This window comes from Myodes glareolus, chromosome 18 (assembly GCF_982192425.1).
Source record: "Myodes glareolus chromosome 18, mMyoGla1.1, whole genome shotgun sequence".
NCBI classification, from domain to species: Eukaryota; Metazoa; Chordata; class Mammalia; order Rodentia; family Cricetidae; genus Myodes; species Myodes glareolus.
Window position 1 is genome coordinate 61702318 of NC_142043.1, and position 21816 is coordinate 61724133.

The 21816-nt window shown below is 52.4% G+C and overlaps 1 protein-coding gene across 5 annotated transcripts in view; it reads left to right on the forward strand.

The window, feature by feature from the left end:
- Positions 1–2877: 2877 nt before the first annotated feature.
- Slc19a1 (solute carrier family 19 member 1) overlaps positions 2878–21816 on the forward strand; it is a 28188-nt gene continuing 9249 nt past the window's right edge. Inside the window, exons 1-6 of one of the 5 annotated variants that reach the window (XM_085679769.2) lie at positions 2878–3000; positions 11215–11444; positions 13064–13808; positions 14015–14210; positions 16067–16208; positions 20708–21607. In XM_085679769.2, the coding sequence (XP_085535895.2) occupies positions 11262–11444; positions 13064–13808; positions 14015–14210; positions 16067–16208; positions 20708–20971 (1530 nt within the window). In that variant the 5' untranslated portion in view covers positions 2878–3000; positions 11215–11261 and the 3' untranslated portion in view covers positions 20972–21607. Of the gene's footprint in view, positions 3001–5868; positions 6022–6439; positions 6697–11214; positions 11445–13063; positions 13809–14014; positions 14211–16066; positions 16209–20707; positions 21608–21816 lie in introns of those variants that run through there. The other 4 variants (XM_048451407.3, XM_048451406.3, XM_048451408.3 and 1 more) reach the window with 4 other exon arrangements.

Below are 21816 nucleotides of genomic sequence, written 5' to 3' on the forward strand. Positions count from 1 at the left end.
TTTGCTCCCTGTGTGTGCAGGACAGGGGGTTGTACACACTGGACTCTTTCCAAAACAGACGTACCGCTTTCACTCCCGAGACTGCCGTGAGTCCTCACCAGCACTTAGCATCGTCTGATTTTAAACATTAGCCTTTTCTGAGAACACACTGTGGTCCCCATTGATCGGTGATGAATGATAGTGACATCAGGCATATTTTCACAAGCTCATTACCCCTCTGTTGAAATCTTGCATATTTTTATTACATTTATTTATTGTGTTGTGCACGCATGTACATATGTGCTTGCCACAACACACGTGTGTAGGTCAGCAGACAATTCACAGTGGTCAGCTTTCTCCTGCCACTATCGGGGTCCTGGGAATTGAGTTCAGATTGTCAGGTTTGGTGACAAGTGCCTTTAGCTCATCTGCTGGCACAGATCTTTCCTATTTTAAAATTTGGGCATCTCATCTTCCTAGTCTTGAGCTATGAGGGCTGTTTACATATTCTGTATATATGCACTGCATGTCTATTTTCTCCCAGATGTGGGTTGCTTTGTTATTCATTTATTGGTACCCTTGATGTCTGCCTGATAATTCTTCACTTCCTGGATTCTGAATGCCTGCCTAAAGGAAGGATTCTTGCCCTCGGCATTCTAGATGAGGTCCCAGAACATAGCATAACAGTTTGGATGCTGAATGTCCTCTGAAGGCCTGTGCGTTGAAGGCTTTGTTCCCAGTATGATATTACAGAATGGTGATGGTACTTTCAAAGGATGGGACCTAATGGGAAGTCTTTAGGTCACGGAGTGCACGACCTTGAAGATTATTGGATCCAGCCTTTGCCTGGTTCTTTTTCTTCCTGGCTCACTGATGAGCAGTTGGTACGTGGCTCATCTGAAGTTGTTAATACAGATGCATTGCTTTTCCCCCACAGGGCCTGGGATGGCATCCTGTGTGAGCTCCGGCCGTGGAGTTCCCGTTTTCCCGTTGTTTACTCTGTTCCCACAGGGATCTCTGGTGTTCTTGAACTCCTTGACATCTCAAGACTGTCTTTTTCCTTCGCGAGATGCTTTTGTTGAGAGCCAGTCCTTTACAAACACCTTTCTTGTACTGTGGTCTCTATTGCCATGTTTTAAGAGACAGTTGCATGTAACCCTAGGCTGTCCTTGAAACCGCTGTGTAGCTGGGGTTGAAGGTGAACTCTTTTGTTTGTTTGAAATAGGGTTTCTTTGCACAGCCCTGGTTCTCCTGGAACTCACTACATAAGCCAAATTGGCCTCAAACTCACAGAGATCCCCCTGCCTCTGCCTCCTGAGGGCTAGGATTAAAGGTGTGCATTCCCGTGCCCAGAATTTAGTTTCGTTTTGTTTTGTTTTCGATCATGAACTTTTGACCCTTTTCTCTCTACTTCCCAAGTCCTGGGATTGCCAATAGACTCATTAGGATTTTTGCGCTGTGAACTGTAGTTTTCAGAAAAGCCAAGACATCCCACGTGCTTGTGTTGGCGATTTCACCAGACTGATCCACTGATTGGAGCCTCAATGTTGCAAAGCTCTGGAATGTTGCGGATCTGGAGCCAATTTATCTCGGGCTATGTTTAGTCTCCTGAATAGCAGCCCATTGCCCTTGGCTGTGTCTGACCCAACACCTTTTAGATTATTAAGTAAAACCTTTAGAATATGTGTGTGTGCATATATATATATATTATATTTATATATATATGCACACACACATATATATATTTATATATTTAATAATATATATATATTATATATATAATTTTATTTACATTCTGACCACTGTTTCTCCTCCCTCTTCCCCTCCAAATCCCTCTTCCCACCTCCCCTCTCCACCAGTCCCCCACATCCACTCCACCCATGGATATCAACCAAACATGGCATATTGAGTTAGAATAAGAGTAGGTATCTCTCCTAGTATTAAGGCTGGACAAGGCAACCCAGTATGAGGAATAGGGTCCTCAAAACGGGCAAAAGAGTCAGAGACAGTCCCTGTTCCCACTGTTAGGAGTCCCACAAGAGGATCAAGGTACACAACTGTCATATATATTCAGAGGGCCTAGGTCAGTCCCATGCAGGTTGGTTGGCGGTTCAGTCTCTGTGAACCTCTGTGAGCCCAGGTTATTTGATCTGTGGGTTTTCTTGTGGTGTCCCTGACCCCTCCGACTCCTACAACCCTTCCTCCCCCTCTTCTGCAGGATTCCCCGTTAGAATATATTGACAGCTTCCGCCAAGCCCCCAGCTAAAAACGTCATCGGACAGCATTTGAAGCCTAAAGCAGAGACGTCCCTGCTTTTCTGTCACCTCCCTCCCCGATGTGTTTGGAAAATGCCTTGATTTATGACTTCCTTTTGTTCTGTGAGAATAAAAGTTCACGCGACTGCTTCTATGTTGGAACGTGTCATTCAGAGCAGCCCGAGTCTGCATTCCTGAGCCATGGTCCCTCATATTGGCTCAGAATAAACCATCCCATTCTCATAGGGGATAACGGGACAGATCGGGCACCTTCATATTCTGTATCGTGAAGACACACTTGAACTGCACATTGTAAAAAGCAGTCAGGGAACACGTGTTACTAACGGCTCAGTGTGGACACACCTTAATAGCTTGTCTGCTCCCAGTTAACCCCTCCCGGCCCAGGTGGCTCTGAGGAGTATAAGACTGGCACCAGCAGAGACCAACTCCTCGGCATTACGAGAGGTGCCTAGGCCAGGCATGATGGTCACGCCTTTAATGCCGGCACCTGGGAGTCAAAGAGACAGGAGGATCTCTGTGAGTTCAAGGCCAGCCTGGTCTACTGATGTGGGAGAATTGTCTGTATTCTGTCAATCATATTTTAATAAAACGCTGATTGGCCAGGCAGGAAGTATAGGCGGGAAAACCAGACAGGAAGTAGAGGTGATGCAATGAGAACAGGAGAATTCTGGGAAGCAAGAAAGTTCCTCTGCCACTCCTGTGCAGACCACCGAAGAGGCAACATGTAAGCTGACAGCTGAAAAAGGTACTGAGCCCGTGTGACTAACATAGATCAGAATAATGGGTTAAGATAAGTCATAAGAACTAATAAGAAGCCTGACCAAATGGGCCAATCAGTTTATTACCTTATGGAGTCCTGTGTGTGATTTTCTTTGTTGCTTGCCGGCTGTTGGGGTACCAGGAGGGACAGAAACCCCAACAAGCCGGCCCTCATGTTACAGTCTACAAATTGAGTTCCAGGACAGCCAGGGCTGCTACACAGAGAAACCCTGTCTAGAAAAAACAAAACATTTTTACAAACAAACCAACAAGAAACGAAGTTCCTGAGCCCAGGAACCCACAGAACGAGGGAAGAGGGCGAAGGGTGGTATCGGGGAAAGACAAGCATCACACGTTCCAAAGTGCACCTGACCACTTGACCAGAGGGCCAGGACTGAACTCTGAAGGCTCACCACTTTAGTCTCCTCTCATTTTCTCCCCGGGTAGCTGCTGGCCAGAAATGAGATGATAGATTAACGTCTAGGAAAAGGGTGGAGGAAAGGCCTGTCCAGGCCAGCCTGGATGCTGAAACCCGAAGTGGCACCAAGGCTGTGCTGAGGGTCCAGGGACAAGGAAGGCCCCACACATCACCTTTCGGGACTTCAGAGGTGTATGAATGCATATATATATATATGTGCATGCGTGTGTGTGTGTGTGTGTGTGTGTGTGTGTGTGTAGCACAGCAGGCTCTTCACCAGGCTGCCTGCTCTACCCTCCTTCCTTGCTGACGGGGTCTAGTATATGCCTTTCCTCCCCACTGAAAGCATCCAAACCTATGCTAGAGAGGAGGCTCCCTAAGGGGACCTGAGGCTTGGAAGTGGGTAGCAGGTCTCCTAAGGTGCCTACTCAGACCATCCTGAGAATGAGAGACACCATCCACAGTGACAAGTTTGAGATAACCTGCCTAGAATAGGAAAGCAGAATCTCCTAAGATGAGCTTGGGAGTCTCTGTTCCACTAGGGCCTCTCAAACACTATCCTGAGCTCTCACTGACCTGGGAGTGTAGAGCTCCCAGGCAGAGGAAATAGTTGCCTACTCTTCCTGTCCCCATGCCCATGCCAGTGCTGATAGAGGATCATCCTAGGCCTGTGGACCCGTGTGCCCATGTCCATATGCTGGTTGAAGCCTTGCTCCAGCAGCCGCATGTCACTGAAGCAGGGGCTGTGGAGGAGGGATATTCACATCCCACTGCCTTTAAGGCATTCGGGATTCATCCTGGCCACAGAGATGGTACATATGCTCCTCCAACACATAGCACCAGGCCCCTAGGGTTCTACTGTCTGCTCTGGATACACCCCAAGCGCTTCCTCTCTGCTCTTCGTCTCTTTTTCCATACACCCCTCCCTCGGCTCTCTACTTTAGGCCCAGGGTTCACTTTTCTAAGGTTGGATGGTCACCTTAGCTCCCTTCCCCCTTACTGGATATGCTTTAAACTGACCATTGCCCCTGATCCTATATGGCAGTGGGACTCAACTCCTCCCCACGCTCCTCTTCTCCACTGGCTGAAGGCCATCTGGCTGCCCTTTGGCACTCCGGGCTCCTGTAAAACCAAAAATAAATGCTTTCTCACTCCGAGGGGGAAAAACCAGGGGATGGTCACAATCAACTCAAAGCAAAACCAAACTCCAACAGTATAAATAACTCAACGTCCAATGTCTGGGGTTCACTCACGATCTTCCAGACTCCTCAAAAAGGTCACGTCTCTGACTCTGCCCTCTGCAGCACACACAGTTTGTCTTCTAGGCTCTGGCTGGCTCCACTCATCCACTGCCACTGTTCTTGGTGACCATCCTGTGGCACTGACGTCTTCAAAACGCTGGGGTCTTCTGCTGCAACTGGGGTGCCCTTCCTCGAACTCACAGAGGTTCCTCTGTCTCTGTCTCCCGAGTGCTGGGATTAAAGGCCTGTGCCACCACTGCCCAGCTCAATGGCTTTTCTAGCCCAGTTCTAAAGTTCTTCTACAGTACTCCCCAAAACAGCATGGCAGCCTCCAGGACACATGCATCGATGCTGCCAACATGCAGAGAGGATACCACCATTGCTTTCCACAGCTCTAACCTGAGAAACATTCTAGCTTCCTAGGCAATGCCTTGGGCTCAAAGGTTGAGTTACTCTTGTACAGTAACTAGGTGGCCAGTACGTTTGCAAGTACCACTGAGGACCCAAGTCCAGAGGGGCGTGGCCGCCATTGGCTGGGGGAGGAGCAGCGCTGGTGTGAAGAGTAGCCATCCATACCTGGGACCCCCATACCCACAGGTGACCTGTGCATCTAACCACCCTGCATCCTACCTTCTTGGGATCTGTTAAGCCAGAGTTGCTGATCAGTCATTCCCCTATGGACCCATGTCCCTCCCTGTTTGCTCCTAATGGGTATTGTTCTGTGACCCCTGCCCTGCACAAGTACTCCACCAAAGCCCATCAAGAGCGAGGCTGGCTTGTGGAGCCCCGCTCCCTCCTACCTCATCCCAAGCTGCCAGCGGCCTTCCATCTGCTGATTATTAGCTTCGTATCCTTGCAGGAAGGGGATTGGGAGGGGCGGGGATGTCAGAGGATGGGGGCAAGGGTGATGTCGGTGACCTAAAACAATTAGGCCTCTTCTGTCCCTGTTAACAGAGTCTGGTTGATTGAAGATGGGTAGTGTGTGTGTGTGTGTGGAGAGAGAGAGAGTGAGCGCCAAATGCTCCGTTCCTGGGCTTGGGGTCTCCCTGCACAACCAAGCACAATCCATCGGTACCCAAACGAGGGGCGTGCACTGGTGGTGCAGGCAGTGCAACTCTTGCCCGCAGTCCATAGCTGGCCAGTGCCCAGATCCCTGGACTACTTTAGCAGGTGAACCCCGGGCACGAGTTTCAGACGAGCCTGAAAGAGCCGGAGCAGACTTCTGCAGCTAGCAGGGACAGGGGCGGATCCGGGGAGGGGCCTCGGGCCTAAGCCCGGCAGTCACCTCTGTGCTCAGCGCTAGATCAACCCCGGCAGTCTGCTGTGAGCCACGACCCAGTCCAGCCGGGTAAGGGGCTCGTTTTGGTGCTCAGACCGGTCAGGAGGTCTGGAGCCGAGGGGTCGGGTGAAGAGCAGTCGGGGGTGGTGGGGGAGGGGTGGGGAAGAAGCGCTGTGTGGAGAGCGGTGGCGTGGGGATGGAGAACTGCATAGGGGACGCAGGGAGAGCGTCCTGAAGGGGCAAGGAGTCTAGAGGTGTAGAGTGTGGAGTCTGAGCGTACAAGCTGGCCGACGCGCCGCGGGTCGTCCAAGCCACTGAGAAGCACATGATCTAGACTGTGACTAACGGCGCAGCGTGGAGAGCGCATGCACGACTCTTTTGTGGAAGTCGCTGCGGGTGTGGCCAGGTGTTTGCTCCGCCCCCTAGTAGTTCCGCGGCTACAGGCCCCCGTCTCGCCACGTGGCCACGCCTTTGGGGCGTGTCAGTCTAAGTAGCTAAGTAGTCCCGCACCTCCATGCGGCCCTCGGGCCCGCGCGGGTTTGTGGGTGTTGTAGTGCGCGCGTGTGCGCGATCCAGACTGCCGCTGCTGGCTGAATCAGGTTCGGGCCTGTGGTGTGCAGAGCTGGGGACACAGATCCAAACTGTGAGTGCCTGGGGAGCAACGGGATAGCACAAGGCGCGGTTCTGGTCCTTCAGGCTTCCTGACGGTGAAAGCGGGTCTCTGGCTGAGTTCTACACTGCAGGGTACTAGGGGGTCGCTTGAGGGACTGAAAAGCTCCGGGCAAGGTTGGCGGCGTACCTAGAGCCCACCGAGTGAATGAAAACCGCGTGCGGGGTCTGCTGGGTGGAAGACCGGCAGAGAGATCTTTAGGATGCATAGGGGCAGTTGGATGCGGGACGCGGGCCGGTGTCTGTGGGGTGTCAGAGTCCTTGTGTGAATGCCGAGCACAGGCGAGGACCTCAGCATTGGAAGCCTAGGTTCCAGCGCAATAGTCTGAGTGCTGGCGGGCACCCTGGGCGCATAGTTGCTGAACGCTCCCGAGGATAAATTCCCCAGGCTGCCTGGTGGGACCTCTGAGCGCCATTTCTCTCGTCATCCCTCTGGAACCGAGTTTCTTTTGCCTTTGAAGTACCTTCCTGAGGTTAGGAATCACCATGTGCGCCTGCCCCAGCCGCCTTAGAGCACGTGTTGTCCGCAAGGAAACCCCGCTGCCCACGCCTGGTACGTGGCACGTCTCCAAGCCCCATTGTTTAGCTTAGAGGTTTTAGGCACTAGACAGCTCTAACAACTTCCCCTTGGAACAAGAGATTCCTGCAGCCTGCACAGCCACCTGCAGCCAGCCCTTGCTGTGCTTCCAGCATCTCTGTGACAGGAGTCATTCCCAGGACTCCGTCCACATTCCTGTTGAAAACTCTCGAGGAGTCTGGCTAATAGCCTGGGCATAAACCATGTTCATGAAAACTGCTCACCCTTGTGAAGGCGCCCAGCCCCGACCTGCCTGTCTTCAGTATGCGGGTCAGAACTTAAGCAGGCCATCAAGGAAGTTGTTTTGTGGCTTCCCTCAGTGAAGATAGACTAAATCTTCGCAGTTGCTTGCCTGACTTTAAAGAAGTAGCCTCCTCCTAGGGAGACTTGAGGACATGAACCCCAAGCAGCCCAGATGGATTAAGCAGAACACAGACAGACACTTAGAAGAGCCACATGTGCCCCACAACAAGGGACTGCTTTGCACCTGCCCACTTCTTTCAGAGAGGCCTATGTTCTGAATGGGCGGAGGCAAGGGTTGATTCTGGGCATCAGAGCCTGTGGCAAAGATACATTCAGCACTCAGCTTCTGCAATGGGAGTAACAGGGCTTCCCCACCCCCCTAACATGAGCCTTCCAAGATTAAAATAAACCTTCCTGTTTTAAGACAAAATGGAGGTGCTGTTTTGCTTTCATTTTGATTTTGGGGTGCCGTGGAAAGAATTTTGTGAATGGATGTGTTCCACACTCCCTACCTGGACTTCTCTCGTGCAGGTGCTAGGTTGCTCAGAGAGGACTGTGTCAAGCCCCTCCCCTATACCACAGCCCTACAGGGCTGCCAAGGGTTTCTTTCAGTTGCCTGGAAGAGGTTGCAGGTTATGAAGCAACACTGCATTTGTATAGCATATGGAGTCCAGGTTCAGCTGTCATGCCTGCGTGGCTCCCTCTACATTCAGTTTCTTCAGCTAAGCCCATGACGGGATCTCCCATCTTGCCTCTCGGGATGGGTTTTGTCTGAGCTGAGCCTAGCTCTGCTAGGGAGAGCAACCTGGGCGCTGCTGTAGAGAGGGGAGGCATTGCATCATAGCCCGACTGACTCTGTAGAAATGATGCTACCTAGGGTAGAGTTGAATAAACCGACTGGCAGTCTCTGCTTAGGTAACAGTCCGGGGCTTTAACAGTCCCTGATTCCTAGTCACCAGGCAAGTAGACATTTTTGTTGAACAGGTGTTTAAGGTGAAGGCACTGAACAGTAGATTTGGAATTGTTTCCCCAGATTATAGGAGATGTCTTCGTGTCCCCTGTGAGCACATCCTTGTCAGTCCTGTGGTTTGAGAATAGAAGCCCCGAGGCTTGGGCTAGTCCCTGAGATCTCAGAGGATCTTGCTGTGATGGGGTCATGTCCCCTTGAACAGATCTGAGTGTGGGCTTGGTGGGTAGGTGGGGTTTTCAGGACCTCAGAGGACACACAGGAGTCCATTTCTTGGGCTTTGAGCACGGGAGCCACTTGCTCATCTGAGCACCGGTCAGGGTAGTGCAGCTCTGCCAATCTGATAATCCTAGATGTTCGTGTCATGTGGGTTACAGGAGTTCTCGGAGTGATCCTCTTCCAGCTGTGGCTGGGCACCTGATGAAGTTCTGAAGCCAGATCTTCAGACAGACCCCTGGGTAAGGCCGTGATAAATTCACGGTGTCCAGCTCCGACCCCCATCCACCTGGGTGTGGAAGCCTCAGGAGTCTATGAAGCTAGATGTATGGAATAATATGGAATTTGCTCTTGAATGGTGTCTGATAACTTCTGCTGTCCTGGATACCAAAGGACACCAAGTAAACATGTTCCTTTCAGCTCTGGGGATGGCACCTTTCCGATGAGGACCAATTCCTGGGGCTTCCTAAGCCCATACTGGGCACAGAGTCCTAGACTTAGCTACATTCCTGGTCACCACTTAGCCTAGAGACTGCTTTGGTTGACCAAATGCAGTTTGCCGTGGACAGTTGTTTAATCTGGCCAGCCCTAGCACTATGTGTTGGGGAATGGCTGAGCCCTGTTTGCACCTGCCTTGGCCTCTCTGCAGGGGTCAATGCCAAGGGCTGAACCTCCTGGGTGCTCTGCTCTCCTTGGCTCTTTGTGAAGGTCTGGGGAAGTTTTAAAAAGTGAGGCCAAGCAGGACAGAGGTCAGTCTGTCCAGCTGAGGTGCCGGAGCCTGTGTTTGTGTCTTCTCCAGCCAGGCCCCCTGCCTGGCTGCTTGTTTCCATTTGAGTCCTGTCCCAGGCCCTGTAGCTTCCGGGGCCACTTGTTGCCCTAACATCTTCCCAGACATTCCTGCCTTCTGGACCTCTGGAATTCTGCACCCTGGCTTGCCCTTCCTTGCAGTTCCCAGCAAGCAAACCCACAAACCCCTGCTTCTTTAGGGGCCCAGGTGTTACCCAGCTTCTGCCTTATCACAGAAACAGGATTTGCAGGAAGGGATCCTGGGCAGTCCTTACAGCTGCATGGTATAACTCTGAAGTCCCAGTGGGGACGGCACGCACTGAGGAGCCACAGGTCCCTTCTCTTTATTGAGCCTCTGTGTTTTGTGGGAACTCAAGAGGACATCCTAGGTCTTAGTGTAGGGTCCGTGGACTGAGAATCTGAACCCCCAAAGTTCTTACATCAAGAGAGTCTTATTTGTCCTCTGCTCAGGAGTTGGAGAGGGTTCTACCCTAGTCCGGATCTGCAGATACTTCCTGGAGCAGACTGTAGTGAGGAACCTGTTGTAGAGGAGCAGGCCATCAGTATAGTTCCTCCCCCCCCCCCCTGGCTACTCTGTACCACACACCACCAACCTATCTTAGCTCCCCAGCTCCTATATACGACTCCCACCCTCTACTCCAGGAGCAGGATAGCTTTATGTAGCTTTATGATCACTCCCTTTTGACTTACACCAGTGCCCTATACAGAAAGCCTGAAGCATATGAACATATGGTATAGATGTGGCTGTACAAATGAACCAGGATTACTTGGGGTCCTGATGAGGGGATGCTGCTGCTGCCTTTCCATTAGGAGATTGGCAATGACCACCTGTACCAGAGCAGCCTGTGTCCAGAACAGAATCAGGGAGAGAAAAATACACTGTACAGGCTAGTCCTCACGCACCACAAATACTTGAGAGTGCTTTGGGCCTGTATGGCGTGAGGTCAGAGGGTCAGCAACTGGACAGGCCACTGGTGGCTGGACCCACCTGCCTTTGGGAGGAAGCCTGTAGTCATCCGAGCGTCAGCTCCACCCCCTCCTCAGGCTTCGGTCTGTTTCACTCTCTGAGTCCTACAGAGAACTGTGGAGTCCCACAGATCAGCTCCTACTCTGTCCCACAATCCTTTCCAGAGCTTGCTTTGCCTTGCCCATGGTGGCTATAAGCTCCCGGTGAACTCCTGCCTCCCCCATTGCCCCTCCTTCTTATGACAAGTGTTTTTTAGAACTGCATTCCCCTGCTATGGGGAGAATGCATGTCAGATATGTATACTCACAGCCACCCCCACTGACCTCCCTGTTGTGTCTTAGGACACCCCTGGTGTCCTAGCCTAGCAGAGCCCCCTCCTCTTGTCCTCGCTACGCCCAGGATACCGCTAGAATTGTCACTATCGACACCAACTGATGCCAGCTGTTCCTAAGACCTGTAGGGCCACAGGCTACCAAGCCCCTGGAATGAAGCTGAGGTGCTCCCAAACCTAGATTTTAAATGTTATTCATTTACTTAATAAAGTAAGATAATCAGTTTACGTGACTTTGATTAATCGTTAAATAGGACTATGTGGGGCTGAGGCTTGGCTTTGCTTGAAGACTCCTGGAGGCTGTGCTGGCCTGGTCTGAGGGATTAGGTTCCTAGTAGTTCTCAGGTTGCCAGAGCCGGTTGACGATTTGAGTGTGGGGCCAGCAGCCACCCAAGGCTGGCACTGGGTCTCAGCTGAGAGATTGGGGACTAGAGTGTCCCTGTGGGCTCCTTTGCTAACCTCAGACTCTTGACTTTTCCTTCCAGGTGGAGTGCCATCTTTGGTCACCTGGTCTCATGAGGAACTGGGCAACATGGTGCCCACTGGCCAGGCGGCAGAAAAACAGGCATGCGAGGATCCCAGGCAGGACCGTGAACTCAAGTCCTGGCGATGTCTCGTGTTCTATCTCTGCTTCTTTGGCTTCATGGCGCAGCTGCGGCCTGGGGAGAGCTTCATCACACCCTACCTCCTGCAACATAACTTCACAATCACGCAGGCATGTTGTCATCGGAGGGTAGGGGAGTAGCGGTGTGGTCTGGGAGTTCTTTCCTGGTTTGATATATATTTGCAGCCAAGGCTGCGGGAGACTAAGGCCGGAGAGACTGAGTTGGTCCACCCTAACCCCCCACCTGCTCTGGTGAGCACACAGAGGTACTTGGCTTTGATTTGTTAACCCAGCCAGACTACATGTCACCGGGCTCCAAGAGAGGAAACCTGTGCCTGATTTGGGAACGAGGAAGAATGCAAATGAAGGAGTGCTGACCTTTATTGCCAGGGTGGCTCATCGGCCGTCCTGGTGAGAGAGCCCATGTCCAGCCACGCCCCACCTTGCTTGGCACCTGCCTCCGGCAGGGACTTAGCTGTTTATGTAAAGAGATTATTGAAGGCATTTTCTTCTTCCTCAGCCACGGGAACAGAGGGTCCTATTGAAACTTTGCTAATAAGCTTAAATCTTAGCAGACCTGGAAGCTGTTTATTTTTGAACTTGTGCCTCATGCTGTCTTTTGATAGAGCTAGATGAAGAAGGGTGAAGAGAAGCCTCTGAGGTCTGGCTCCCTAGCTGCCTGAGGTAGCCTGCAGCTGGTCTGGGGGTGTCAGCAATCCATCTTGCTTGAGACCGCCCCTACATACTGACCCAGGTTCTGTTTTGAGTCCTTGTTGCTAGTGGTTGAGCTGAGTTAGCCTTGGCGTGAAAGTCACTGGGACCCGAGTCCCAGCCTCTGGGAGACTGGGAGTGCCCATCTGGCTCCCCTATGTGCCCATTAGCCAGATCTAAAGTGAGGTCTAAGGGGGTCCCTGCTGAAGCTCATCCTGGCCTAGGGGGAAGTGCCAAGCATGTCTGCCTCCCAGGGAGAGGTCAGGCAGACATCTGGGCCTCACTGAGATGGAGGCTCTCCCTGCCGAGCATCCAGGGGGCCTAAGGCACCTGGTTTGGTCTTCCCAAGCTACTGCTGGGCCCTGGCACCTCCCCAGGCAGCAATGTGGCATCTGAGACAATGCCTTCTGACCTCCGCCCTGCAGCAGGTAGCTCCCCCATCTTGAGCCACAGCAGGAGCCAGGTGAGGGTGGCCCCCAGAAGTTAGCCTCGGTGAAGGCCGTGAAGGTTGGATTTTGCAGGTAGCATGCCCACTTCTGCCTTATGGGGTGTCCTCCCCCGGCCTTACTTCCCTCCCCTGTGTCCTCCCTAGCTATCTGCTGTGTTCCCCCACCCCCATCCCAATCCTGTTAGTATTCTTTTGCTCTTCCTTTTCTTCCTGTAAATAACTGAAGAAATCTGTACTGGGGTGTACTGGCCATTGTACTCTTTTCTACTTAGCTTTAAGAAGAGTGCCAGTCAGAAAGCTGGGGTTACTATGACTCACATGCAATGAATGGTGGTTTCTCCCACAGTTTACCTGCTTTCTGTGGGTTGTGCCTGGGGCCTGCAGTTTCTTAGGCTGGTAGACTGTCTTGGTTCCTAGACTCGCTTGGATTCTGAACAGCCAGGGGGTGGACATGGAAGGTACATTTGTCATCATTAGGGAGACAGGGGCAAGATAGAATTTGGCTTGCCAACTCTACTGAACTCAGTGGAGCAGCCAGTGTCACTAATAGCCAGTACTTGTCTACCTGCAGGTGACCAATGAGATCATTCCGGTGTTGCCCTACTCTCACATGGCCGTGCTGGTGCCAATCTTCCTGCTCACAGACTACCTGCGATACAAGCCCATCTTGGTCCTGCAATGCCTGAGCTTTGTGTGTGTCTGGCTGTTGCTGCTGCTAGGCAACTCTGTACTACACATGCAGTTCATGGAAGTCTTCTACAGCATCACCATGGCCTCCCGTATCGCCTACTCCTCCTACATCTTCTCCCTGGTGCAGCCCTCCCGCTACCAGCGCATGGCCAGCTACTCAAGGACAGCCGTGCTGCTGGGGGTCTTCACCAGCTCTGTGCTGGGCCAGGTGCTGTGGCCCCTGGGATACCAGTCCCTCAACTACATCTCCCTGGGCTTTATCATCTTCAGCCTGGGCCTCTCCCTCTTCCTCAAGCGACCTAAGCACAGCCTCTTTTTCAACCGCAGTGCACTGGGGCGAGGAGCCTCGCCCTGTGAGCTGGACCAGATGCACCCGGGCCCTGTGCGACCAGAGCCCGGGAAACTGGAGCGAGTGCTGGGCATGTGCCAAGACTCCTTCCTGGTGGGCATGCTCCGTGAGCTGGTGGAAAATGTACGGCAGCCCCAGCTGCGCCTCTGGTGCCTCTGGTGGGTCTTCAACTCTGCTGGCTACTACTTGATTTCCTACTACACGCATGTCCTGTGGAGAAAAGCTGACTCAAAGCTCAACTACAATGGCGCCGTAGACGCTGCCTCCACGTTGCTGAGTATGCGCTGGAGGCCCCTTGCCCTTCCCAGCTGTAGTCTAGCCCTATCCCTTGCCCTGAGCTAGACCACCAACATAGGCTGTCCTGTGCTTTGCCCCACCCTGCCCTTCTTCCAGAACCACCCTAACTAAGCCTGAATCCCTACCCATCTCTCCCATGGTTCTGCTTGCCCAAGCTCAGCCATGGCTGATGCTTTCTACCTCCAGGCGCCATCATGTCTTTCTCCGCGGGCTTCGTGAAGATCCGCTGGACTCTGTGGTCAAAGCTGGTCATCGCAAGTGTTATAGCCATCCAGGCTGGGCTGGTTTTCTGTATGGTTATCATGTACAACAACATCTGGATACTCTACGTGACCTACGTGCTTTTCCGTGGGGCCTACCAGTTCCTTGTGCCCATTGCCACGTGAGTAGGATGGTATAGGGAGAGGCTTCTGGAAGGTTCTGTTGGGGAGCACAAGGCAATGCGGACAGTTGTGTGGGAGGTCTAATCCGTCTAGACACTCTCGGCTGTGTCTACAGCACTGGCTTTCCTGGGCCCCACAACCCCCATAAGGACAGTGGGTCCGCTACCTCCCCCAGTACCCTCCCATCTTCACCAGTCCTTCCCGAACCCCTCTATAGTGTTGCTGACCCATAGACCACCTAAAGTTGACTAGCATCCCACCTCCCTCTCCTGTTGTCCCTTATCCTCACCTTGGAGACCCTGTTACACTTTTTTACCGACATCCCTCCTGCTGCTTTTGGCCTGCCCCTTTCCTGGGCTTGCTCCATGTGCTCTCCCAGCTCCTCTGAACACTGTTGCAGAGTTTGCTGGTACTGACTGCAGGTGATCTCTCCGGATGGCACTAGCATGCTTTTCCTGAGACCCTATCCAGACTGGAACTGAGAGAGCACACACTGCTGAGTGTTGAGAACACACTCAGCTCATGCCACAGAGGCATCAAACATGCTTACAGAGCTGGGTGTGGTGGTGCACGCTTTTAATCCCGGAACTCAGGAAGCAGAGGCAAACAGACCTCTGAGTTCCAGACCAGCCAGATATATGGTGAGACCTTGTCTAAAAGAAACCCAAAATAGACTCTCAGACATATACGCATGTCACCAAACAGACAACACACATACACCATCCACTCCATGTGCACTGACACCATACAATCTATGTGTACAGTGTCCATGTATGTGGGTTAGCAAACCACAGGCTAGATAGATAGATAGATAGATAGATAGATAGATAGATAGATAGATAGATAGATAGATAGTCACAGATTTTATACACCATATGTACTTAGCACTGCACTGTGCGTAGCATATGTCCATGTGCTCACACCACACACAGGCACTGCACTGTGCGTAGCATATGTCCGTGTGCTCACACCACACACAGGCCCTTGCCTTCTTCTGCCTCCCTATCCTCTACCCCTTCTGGAAAGACTTTGGCTCTTACCTCCCAGGGCTGCACAATTCTAACACTTTCCCTCCTTGGACAGCCTGCTCACATTCTCTGGCCACAGCCACTGGCATACTTACTTCTCTGGCCACATACTCCCGCCGCCTGAATTGAGAGCACCTTCCCGTTCCCAGTCTCCTGGAGTCAGTCTCTCTAAACACGTCCTGAGCCCCACTCCTACCCTGGGTCAGCTACCGTTCATTGGTGGATGGGTGTAGGCAGAGGCTGGGACCAGGAGCAGTGCTGTGCATGGGTGTGCTGGATTGGGGCTGGGGTAGGGGACTTGGTGGTTGTGGATGGGGATTTTAGAGTTGTGTATCCAGGAACTTAACCATGAGTCTGGTGGTGGGTGGGGTTGTGTGACTTGGTCCGTTGGTGTATCCCTGAGTAGATGAGGAGTCTCCCTGGCTCTGTGTCCTTCGTTTGTTTGTTTGTTTAATTAGATAGGGTCTCACTGTGTAGACCAGACTGGCCAGGAATGACAAAATTCACCTGCTTCTGCCTCCTGTGCTGGGTGAATGACAATGAATGACCTTTGTCACTGTGCCCAGTCTGACTTGGTTCTTGCCCCTGTCCTACTCAGTGAGTTTGAGTAGCTTGAGTATATTTTGGGTTCTTTGTTTGTTTGGTTGGTTTTTGTTTATTCGAGACAGGGTTTCTCTGTGTGGCTCTGGCTGTCCTGGAACTCACTCGGTAGACCAGGCTGGCCTCAAACTCCGAGATCCGCCTGCCTCTGCCTTTGCCTCCCGAGTGTTGGGACTGAAGGCGTGCGCCAGCCATCACCTGGCCACAGTGTGGTTTTCCCCTCTCAGTTTTCAGATCGCGTCTTCCCTGTCTAAGGAGCTCTGTGCCTTGGTCTTTGGGATCAACACATTCCTCGCCACCGTGCTGAAGACCGTCATCACGCTCGTGGTCTCCGACAAACGGGGTCTAGGCCTCCAAGTTCGGAAACAGGTAAGCCCCATCTTCAGTCTTCACCTTTGGGGGAGGGAATCCATTATGTGGCCATGGCAAGGCCTCCTGACATCCATGTTCTATGATCCCTTCTCAGGGAGCACAGATCCATTGTCACGGGAGTATACAGAATGTGGCCACATTGGAGCAGGGAGCGAGACTGTTGGGAGAGGCTCACATTTCCAGGGGCATTTGATGTGGCAAGGTTAGCCACTTTTATCTATCCATGAGCCTCTACTCTGCTCCTGTCCAGGTTGGACCTCTGGGACTTAGCCCCCAAGTGGCTGGGCCTCCAAAGTTGACTGAATTGTCAGCCATTTCTGAGGAGTCTTTATCAGATCTTGAATGTCATTTCCTGGGCCTATGTCACTGAAAGTATACCGTCACAGTTCCTTGCCTTTTATCTCACACGTCAAGACCTGATAGCCTTAAGCCCAGGTTGAATGATATCTGAAGTGTTCATATCCAGGAGGGAGCTAAGGCCGAGCCACTTGGTTGGAGTTGGCATCAGGTGGCATTGGCCTACTGACTTCTCTTGGGATACTTTCAGTTTTCCACCACAGCCAGCTTTTTTTTTTTTTTTTTTTTTTTGTATCTGAGCATCTTTCTTCTGTGAGGGAGGCGTCGTGATGGAGGAACTGGGCATCTACCAAGCCAAATGGGCTTGGTAACATGAGAAGGGGTGGTAACCGAGCTCCTTTGGGACTGCCCCAGGCTGTGGCTGGGCAGTGTCTTAGCAACCTGTGAAAACTGGTTGGTCTTCCTGGAGCCCAGGTTTCCCTTGGCTGGAGGCCTGCCAAGGTTGGTTGGTGTGTGTCATGAAGAAGTCCCAACCCACTGAGGATCCCTAGTTGGTACAGCCTTGCCACTGAGTCTGGCTGGCCAATGAGGAGGCACAGATGGAGCAGGTGTTTGCACATGCAGGAACAGACCATCCCACTGGGAAGCTGGCTGGTAAGAGTTGAATAGACCTTTGAAGTGGGGATGCCAGAGTCTTGCCATGTAAAGCTTGGATCTGCTCCAGCCTGGCTAAATTCCTTGGTGCACACCCCCTCTGGCTGAATCCAGAACAGGCAAGTTTTCCTTGACCCATAGGGTGGTAGATCCAGACTGAGAAGTGGACATAATTCCCCGTTACCACCCAGCTGCTCCTGGGCACACAGGAACCTTGGGTTGACTCACGGTACTGGGTGAGGTCCTGGGTGGGTTGGGCTAAGAAACAGTTCACTGGCTTGGAAGGGCGTAAGTTCTTCCTGGGGGAGACTGTCTCTGTCCTTTGGTGAGTAGTGGCTCATCAAGTGGGGGGAGCCATCCAGAGAACCCCGGGGGGAACCTAGTGTGACCCCAGCTTACGCTTATGTGATTTGTCTTTCAGTCACTGGCCTCGAAGGCAGGTGTGCCCCTTCCGTCTCCCGTCTCCCTCCATAGCCTGCCTCTCATTCAGACTGTGGGAGTCACATGGGTGGGACCTTAGAGACGAGCGCTGCCTTGTGTTCCTCCTCTTGCCTATGCCCCCACCCATTCCAGCTGCCCTGCAAGAGGCCCCCTTGCTAATGAGCCTCAGAGGAATGGGGTACGGGGCTCAGTAGGAAGGGGCCACAAGAGAATCCCTTCCCTTTTTGGGGGCCCTTGGTCAGTCCTACTCATTAGCACAGACTATATCAGGGGACCCCATGAGGGACGAGGGGCATTCTGGCTTTAGTCCCTGCATCCTCCAGTCAGATCGTGAGACGGGTACTGGCTTTTCCCTGGCTAGTTTCCTTCCAAGCATTGGGTTTTTTGTTCATAGTCAAGAGAGACACAGTCTCCTGCTCTGCCCTCTCCTCCTTCATGCCCTGAGTTCAGACAAGGGCCAGGGCAGAAGTCCAGGCAGTGGGACCAGAGCCGGAGACCACTGAGAACCAGCTGGACTGTGGCTGAGAGCCAGCCTCAATATTTGCTCTGTTTTTTAAGTTTGGCTTCATCCTACCGAGAAATCATGCAGCAATTCAGGTGCCTTGTGCTCTGTTTTCCTGCATCAGAGTCAGGATGCTGATGTTCAGACAGAATCCAGAAGATCACACACACACACACACACACACACACACACACACACAGACACAGACACAGACACAGAGACACACACCGCCGAGGACCCTTAGAGTTGTTACATAGCTATAGCTACTCTCTTATCAGCCCTCAAGATAGGTGTTCTCCCGGGCAGGCGGCGGCTCTGTTCTCCTCTGAGATAGGGCAGATGGTTCCTGTAATTACTGCAGGCTGTCCATGTGCCTGGGATAGCCGCTGGCCTCGGAAGCACTATGGGCTGTGTTCAGTCCTTGGATATTACAAGTTCTTTCCTAGGTTTGGCGTGAATGTAGGGTTTATTTCTCTGGAATGAGAGCCCGGAAGTGGACCTGAGGGTTCCCAGTGGGGGGTCATCCCCATCCCACCAGCAGGGTATGAGAACCATTTCCCCAGACCGTCATCAGCACACGATGCTACCTTTCCCTATTAGCCATTCTCATGGGTTGTTTTTACTTTGCGTTTTTTTTCCTTGAATCCACTTGTGAAAGCAGAACTTAGTTTGTGCTGTCGGTCTCTTTAGGAGCCAATAGCAGGCTGGTGTTTGGCGACTGCACATGTATTGCACTACCGGTTATGTATCGTGTGGCAGCTGCATCACCGCGCCCTCTATTGTTGACAGGCCACTTGCCCTGATGTTTTGCACGTAGACCTTCAGAATCTCATAAGACAATGTTAATCAGTTACACTTTTCACCATCAAATTTAACGTAGAAAACATAAGCCAGGCCTGCGGTGGGTGCTAGCTCTCAGGGGGCTGAAGCAGCAAGATCATGAGTTCAAGGCCACCTGAGCAGAAAGCAGAAGCAAACAGAGAAATCGAGGACGGGCAGGGTTTTGTTTGCTGGTTTTGTTTGCTGTGGGGTCTCCTGGGGGAGTTCTTCCTCCTCTTTCATGAGCCCTTCTCTCATCAGTTCCTCTTGGTTCTGCTTCTTTGGCCTGAGTGTTTGATTCCTCTTCCATCTCTCATCTCTCCTGATACCTTCTCCCCTTTTGTATTTCTGGGGCATTGTTGCTGCTTTGCCGACCCATTTCATGGTGGCTCTGGAAATCTTTCTCAGATGCCTTCAGTCCCTGCCGACTGGTTTTCGTATCTTCAGAGGCCTCCGTGTGAGGTCTGCAGCTCGGATGTGTTGAGCTGCAGCAGAGGTCAAAGGCCTCTCCGTGTTGTGTGTTGAGGCTAAGGGCGCCTTATCCTCACAGCCCTGGCAGTGCTGGTTGGTGCCCTTTGGGTAGAAGAGTAATTCTAACTCCCACGGTGGGCCCCTCACTGCCCACGGGCAGGACATCTTACTTCTGTTCAGTGTCATAAAGTCAATTCCATGCGGTCCCCTCTAGTGCAGAGGGCAGCAAATACCTCATAACTGCCAGGTATGTGTGTGTGTGTGTGTGTGTGTGTGTGTGTGTGTGGTGGGTCTAGTCACTGACCCTGAATGCTGACGTTGTGAGGACAAGGGTGAGAAGTGGGGTGCAAGTTTCTTCCCCGGAGTCTTGTCCGGCCCCACTCCACAGGTCCTCATTTGATTTTTGCTGTGCCTGAGGTAGTAGGGTCAGGGGCTTTGAGGGAAATGCCTGGAAATGTACCTTGTCCTGGTACCTGCCCTCTAGCTGGGCTCTATCTGTGCTGGTTCTGTGGGTAGAGAAAGCAGCTATGCTGGGCTTCTGACTGCTTCAGTTCCAAGATCCATGAAGCAAAGAGAAATAGCCAGCACTTGCCATGTCTAATGGATCCTGAAGCCTAGCTGGCTGATGCTTTTCTCCGCCCACCCCCAGTGAGTGTTGCCCACAGCACGCAGGGGTTTGATTGACACGGGAAGAATGGGGAAAGGATGTCCATCCTGTCTTCTTGGGAACAAAAGTCTCTCATGAGTCATTTCTGGTTTACTCTAAATGCGATCTTTTAGGAAAGGATCCCAAGGGGCTTCAGGATACTCACCTGCCTCCAATTGGATCACTGCAAGTTCCAGGACCTTCATGTACATTTGGCAGTAGTTAGGTTCCTCCCTGGGAGGGACATATCTGGTCCTTCAGGAAGGGGCATGACCCGTGACTGCCTGGCTCTTCTTGGTCACTGCTGTGCTGTGCAAGTCAAGGTTGTGCCCAGTTTCGATTAAGGCCAGGACCGAGAAGCAGCCCTGGATCATTGTCCTGGTGGCCAAGAAAGTCAGTTTCATGCATTAGAGCCTGGGGCCCAGTCCCCGAGGACCACACAGATGTCAGACATATGTCAGACAAAATCCCTGGGGACGTGCTAGGTACCCTTTGTAGTTGACCGACGACAAGGGACCAAGCACCCTGGTATCTGCCCTTGGGCAAAGCCTATGACTCCTCTGGCCACCTGGTGACTGAATGATGGAGAACCTTGCCCCTAGATGGGGCAAGGGCAGGCAAGGGTGGGGGTACAAAACCTGAGGTCACCCAAACTCTCTCTTTCAGTTCGTTATCTACGCCATGTACTTCCTAGTGCTCTCCATCATCTGCTTTGTTGGGGCTGCGCTGGACGGCCTGAGGTACTGCCGGCGGCGGCGCCACCAGCCCCTGCCCCTGCCCCAGGAGCTGAGTCCCTTGGAGAATTCTGTGCAGGCCCTAAGCGTGCAGGATGGAGGCCTAAAGGGACCACAGCCCTCAGCACCACCGCTACTCGCAGAGGATGGCGTGGAGGACAGCATGGCAGGCTTGAGACTTGAAGCCAAGGCCTGACCCATCTTGACCTTCCTGGCTTCATCCCAGTTCAGCGGGGCGGACTCCTGACTCAAGCAACCCCTCCCATGTACCTCCATCCTGAACCAGCCAAGACAAGACTGTACTGTCTTGAGTCCCACTGCCCAAGACATGTGGGCAGTGTGTTGCCTTCATGAACCCCCAGAATGTTCACAGCATTCACGTTAGGAGCCACCTGCTCTAACTGAGGGACAATAGTTTGTCCCTACTGATAGCCTCTGAGGACCCTAAACCCAGCCTACTTCCTGCTTTAGCTGTGGCCAAAGCCTGTTGGGAACACTCAAGAGCAGCTGCCTGGCTTTATGGGACCCATATGCCAGGCCACTGTGAACCTGAATTGCCTATTGCTTGCCAGGAAGAGCCTGTATTGGGGTCAACTGTGCCCACCAGGCCAGCTTGCCCTTAGCCCTTGGAAGTTCAGGACAAATTATCTCTGTCCCCAGGGCTAGTGAGGTAGCCCAGATAGCAGCCAAGGCACGCTGGCCCTGCAGGGTGCTGGTCCTTCTATATCCTGGCCTCTAGCTATTCTGTCACACTTCCATCATCGGAGGTGCTTGTTTGGATGACTATCTGATTTTTTTAAAAAATAAAAAAAAAACCCTGACATTAAAATGAGAGCTACTTTTGGTTTTTTCTCTTGTGAAAAGCTGGAGTAAGGGGTTGATTAGCCTCAGCCAAAGCAAGGATACATTGCAGAGAGTAGGCCCTCAGTGGCCTTGAGTTGACCTCCAGCTCCACTGCTAGATCTGACACCCCTAGGGCATGCACGCCATATCCGTTCTGGCTGACCAACTCAGCAGAGAACCAAATTGCTGATTATGGGG